Raw genomic sequence first — 5,644 nt, 5'->3', positions numbered from 1 at the left:
CCCCTTAAGTATATCACATTTATCCCTGTATAAAGTTATCAGTTTCGAAAAGATTGACGGATATTACCAAAAAAAAAAAAAAGAGAAAAGATTGACGGATTACCAACAGTTGATAAAAAATGGTTTATTAATCTAAGCTCATGAAAAGGTTTCAGATTTGAACTCTTTAAAGACCAACTTATACCTATATAAAGTTATCAATTTCCAAAAAATTGTCTGAGTTACCAACACTGGCTTACTGCAGTTGATAAGCAATGGTTTACTAATCTATGCTCATGAAAAGGTCTCATATTTGAACTTTTTTCTGATAAATTTCTTCTACCAATAAATATATAGAATTCCTACATATTATCCCAAAAAAAAAAATATAAATATATAAACAAACAAAGAGACCAACTTGAACATAGAGTGACATAAGAAAAGAAAAAAAAAAAAAAAAAAAAAACCAAACAAACAGGTGGTGACATCAACCCCTTGCTTTGATTTCTGAATTTTTCTCGCAACAACCCCTTGCTTTGATTCTTGAATTTTCTTGGATGACCAGGCTTCCAATGACTCAAACCTCCTTCCACCAATTTGTTGTGGTCTTCGAAAGAAGACCTAGGCAGCAGCACAACCAGGTTCGGATCTGATTCCCCCTCTACCACTTCTTTTCAATGTCGGGGATTCGGAACATCTTGATCCAATGGATCTTGAGACTCATCCCTTGTTTTTTCTTTTGTCATTTGTACTAAAACTAAAACAATAGAGAATCTACAAAATGTAATCAAAGCAAAACTACCTTTGATTACAATAAAACTCTATCATCCAGGGAATTAGGATCAACGACTTTGGAAGATCAAATCATGGAGCCACGTTTACAGGAAGCTTGGATTGAGCTTGTGTAATTCTTCCTTGGGACATAGTAAAATCTTTTGAACTTCACTATAAATTTGTCTGCATTCACCAAAGATGGAATTAAAAAAATTAAACAACCATCAATTTATGTATATGATGTCAAGACTAGAATATAATTTATTTGGGTTTCTTATACTTAACCTCCAAGGATGGTCACAAAGCATCATTAGGTCTCCTTCATTGTCCTTAAAAATTAAGCACCATTTGCTTTCAGGTTCCATTAATTTTCCTTCGAATTTGAACATATGATCAAGCTCACGAATAAGCCCATCAAACCCATCAAATCTATGAAGGTCTACTGATCTCACAAGTGTGCAACCATATTTTTGGACCTGAATAGGAAAACAATTATAAAGTTTAATTTGCAGTGCTAATAAGTATGTGAACCCAAATGGCATTAGGGCATTAATTACCTTTGTAAATGTTCTGTTGCCATCGTTGCCCTCATTGTCACCCATCACATCTGCTTCTTTCCCATTTTCTTTGAATGCTTCAGTTTTTTCCCTTTCATTTGGTAAATTTTCTTCAAGAGAGTTCTCCATTTTCAGATCATTAGGCAATTCTCCTGATGCAGCAGCATCCTTATTGTTATCTTCTGTGGCATGAAATGATCCACTTGCCCTTGGCTGTCTTGGTTGCAAGCTTTGTCGAATCCTTGAAGAAACTACTTGAAGGGGCACACGGTGATGGTGAGCATGCAACTGCTCGTTAGATTTCTTTCTTGATGGAGATGAAACAATGGGGCTCTTGACCAAGTCGACACAAAAAATCCTACGATTCCCACTGCCACTGCCTATCGGTAGAGTCATTGTTGTGGTAACTGGACTTAGTTCATGAGATCTCAATTCATGAAATTCACAACTTTGAGAACTGAGATGTGCATTAGGGATCCTGCTTCTTCCAACATTACTATCGATTGCTCTTGAGATCCCTAGCAGTGGATGATCAATGAGCCCCAAATGTGGACGATTTATACTTTGAAAAGATGCTGCATTGCAAGAAGGCTAGAGTGAGTATGTTGTAGTTATAACTTAGGTGAGTGTTGATCATTTTCAAATGAAAGCTATTGGTTTTTCCTCTTAAATTTTACTAACCATTACTAGTAGAAGCTGAAGAACTCGCATGCGCCCTCTTTGATCGAGGTTCAGTAGGAATCATTGCAATAGGTTCAATATTCCATGGAGAAAGTCTATTTGGATAGACTGCTGCAGTAGCCTGATCTTCCCACTGAACCTACATAAAGGCCAAAATGGAAAAAGATCAAGGAGTTACTTCTTAGAACTTGATCCATAAAATATAGTCACGGAGTATGCGTAAGAGGAAGAGACAACAACCTTAAGGCATCGCCACATTGAGCCAGGCCATCTAATAGGATCTACATCTTCTATACCAACAATCCTACCAGCAAATCTAGTTTGCCAATAGAGAAAATAAGAGTATCCATTAAAAGAATTTAAGATGAAATAAGCATCTAAAGATCCACAATTAAGTGGTTTTCTTCACCTTTGCTCAGGTTTGTCTTCTTCTTCAGCTTCACCTCTCATTCTAAACCTCATGCCATCTCTATAGGGGGCTCTGATTGATGTCATGCAACGATCATATGGTATTATGAATTCCGAATGAATTGTTCTATTGAAAACATTGATAAAAGTATAGTGGTCAGACAATTTGAGCTTCCACATAAAACATCTCAACTGAAAAATCAATCTCCAAGCTTTGAGCAATTATAACTTACCTAGGTCGGTAGTAGAGGGTGATATTGGCATCTGAAGACAAGCCATGAAAAGCAGGGCCAAGTACACCCAGCTGCATGCTATGTCGAGACATGAAGGGTGTAAGCACAGTGGGCTCACCTCTGTGAGATCGGCGAACCCCTACACCAAGTTCTCCAGTTTCTTTTCTGCAAACAAAGCTTTTAGCATGAAGCCAACCATGGAGTAACAAGACATGTTAAAAGAAAATATTAAAACCCAAGCAAATGCCATGTGAATATTGAAGTAATCATGCATATTGATAGAGAACCTAATAAAAACAAAATAATCCCCTATTTCAAGCCTTTTGGCGCCGACAAATGAACTCCAACCAACAGTAAACATGTGGCGCTTTGGGGTTCCTACAATGAACAGAAAACATGTATTTTAGAAATTGTGGATGGAAGAGATAGAAGTTAAGAAAAGCTAAGGTTTGAAAAAAGAAACAAGCATGAAACAATCTATATATGCTTAGACTAAGAAACTATTTGCCTAATAAACCATAAATTATAATTGAGAAACCAAACAAATTGAGTTTAACCATAGCTGCAGCATCGTACCAATATCAATGCTTGATTCTAGTAACAGGTAGGCCTGATTGGTAAATAACAAAAGGTAGGAACTTTAATGCAATACATACCATGAAAAACATGGGTGAAGTGCCAGACTATCCCATGTAAATCCTGTGCCACAAGATCCTGTGACAGGGTACCTAGAGACATATCCTATGATAAGAAACAACATAATAAGTTATTACTTTACCATCATTATCAAAAACCATTAAAAGAAAACACTCAAGAACAAAGGACTCCTCAGAGAACAAATTAAATGTTGTTCCTAATGAAACTATAGAGATATGGAAGTACTGACCAAAGGTGGAAGGCATTTCTCAGCAGATTTCTTTGGAATTGTTAATCCACCATGTATGTTGATATCCGATGCAGTCAATTTTTTGCAGAATGAGTATACCCTAGTTCTTTGAGGTTGAGGGCCGGCCACAAGGCCCACAACTTCCAGACTAAGTGCCTTTTTCTGATAGATCCACAATGTATATTAATAACATGAGATAATAACATAACAAATATAGATAAACTAACACTGAACCTATTTCAGCAAAGCCAAAGGCAATACCTCCCTTTGGGGAACTAGTGTAATATCAGCATATAGATCATCAATGTCTGCTCCGACCTGAAAAGAGATATAAATTTAGACTAACATCAGATTTGGATTTAACAGAACATGCCCACAAAAACTTGATCCTATTTTATAGAGAAAAAGCTGATCCAAATACATTAAGAAAAACCAATTTAAATTTCAAAAACACATACATGAGCATGCACACATAGGGTTGAAACCCAGTGTTGAAAACTCAAAATACATTTTGGCATGTCTAACTTTTGAGCTTTCTAAACAATATTTGGGAACTTGATGAAACAACATAGAAGGATACCTTTCGATGTATGCTAGCAACTTCACACAAGATCATTGGCGGTATGTTAAACACCGAAAATGCATGACCAGGGTTAGAAAGAGATTCATCAATTGTGGATGTAGTATCCTGAATAAAATCCAATTTTAGTACTTAGAAACAAATTATAGGTGGAAAGCAAATTAAATAAGAAATATTCTATATGAAACACAACCAAATTAAATATTGAAGAATATAGGGAAGAATAGAACCTGTTCGATATGCCCTTGGGGAAAGTAAAAGATCTTATCCCCAATGCGCGGAATGGACATGCTGAGGCCAACACATTTGTCCCACAACACGTCTTGAAAGTTTCTTGCTTCAGCTGAGGTGAAAATATGAAATTATTGCATCAGTGCAAATCCAAAACCAAAAAAAATAATTGAAACGGAAAAAGATAAAGACATTTCTCAAAGTTCAAAAACAACATAGAAGATCTCAGTCATTGAACCCAAAACAAAACATAGCCAACCAGAAAAAAAGAGAGTATTGTAGAAGATCCTATTGAACAATCAAAGACACATAACTCATTGAAAACCGACGACAAATGACATCATGTTGAAAAGAAAAAAAATTACAAGATTCCAATAAGAAAAAAGAAAACATTGAAGCCACCTTGGTTAGCACCAATCATTCTAGAGTCGACCTCCTGCCTGATAATAGCAGAATCTGTGTTGTTTTCTATTGCCATTGAACCTAAGAGTTTAAGTAAATACAAAATGGTACAAGAAAACAAAGAGACTTCTGTAGTAGATGCAAGAAGGGCCTTGCGTGCAAGCTTCTCAGCTTAGTTGGAGCAACAGAGAGAGTGAGAGAGGTTTCAGAAGAGAGAGAGGCTTCACTAATTATAATCAGGTATCTCACAGAGCACTTAGTATGGGACTTTCACTGTTATCTATACCTCTACCCTCGCACCCAAATCCCCTTTTATATCCGAGGACTATTACATCTCTTTCAGTCTCACCTAACTTTTATCTCGTTCTTTCACTTTTACTTTCTATTTATTAATGGTAATCCATATTTCATTAGTTCCACCGTTAATCAACGGCAATCCATACTTCGTTAGTTCCACCGTTTATCAACGGCAATCCATACTCCGTTAGTTCCACCATTTATTGACGACAATCAATACCTCGTTGCATTTGATTAAATCGTCGATCCTTTAGTTTCATTTTTCTTAAAAAGTTCCTTAGAAGTCTTTTTTTTGTGATAAAATTGAAAATGATAAATTTCTTTATATTTTTTAGGTAAAGCCAAATTTCTTTAAATTGGGCACAAAATTATTAGAGAATCAAAAACCAATATGGTGCTAACTGCCAGTATGTTAGTAGTGTATGTTTCACAAAACATCTCTATATACCCGAACTGATATCCTTGAATGGAAGCATTACCAAACATATACTTAAAATCATATTTCATCAACTAATCCACTTAACAAAAGTCAACAAAAGATAAACATTCTTTAAATGTATTTGGATGCTTGGGATGAAACAACATTAACCAAGGTCAACCAAAATCATTGCCTAAC

The 5,644-nt window shown here is 35.8% G+C and overlaps 1 protein-coding gene across 1 annotated transcript; it reads right to left on the bottom strand.

The window, feature by feature from the left end:
• Positions 1 to 857: 857 nt before the first annotated feature.
• LOC149010482 (auxin response factor 2-like) lies at positions 858 to 5,228 on the bottom strand. Its single transcript, XM_089162440.1, has 13 exons — positions 5,175 to 5,228; positions 4,099 to 4,206; positions 3,780 to 3,836; positions 3,519 to 3,680; positions 3,289 to 3,373; positions 2,920 to 3,010; positions 2,633 to 2,797; positions 2,401 to 2,526; positions 2,232 to 2,307; positions 1,992 to 2,130; positions 1,311 to 1,885; positions 1,039 to 1,229; positions 858 to 936 (listed from the first exon to the last, which is right to left on the bottom strand). The coding sequence occupies exons 1-13, from the start codon at positions 5,226 to 5,228 to the stop codon at positions 858 to 860; spliced, it is 1,908 nt and encodes a 635-aa protein (XP_089018566.1).
• Between the last annotated feature and the right edge of the window lie 416 nt (positions 5,229 to 5,644).

Source organism: Hakea prostrata, chromosome 7 (genome assembly GCF_041222555.1).
Source record: "Hakea prostrata isolate BN-2017 chromosome 7, UWA_Hpros_2, whole genome shotgun sequence".
NCBI lineage: Eukaryota > Viridiplantae > Streptophyta > Magnoliopsida > Proteales > Proteaceae > Hakea > Hakea prostrata.
Note: the sequence above shows the minus strand (reverse complement) of the source record. Positions and strands in the feature narration are given on the sequence as shown.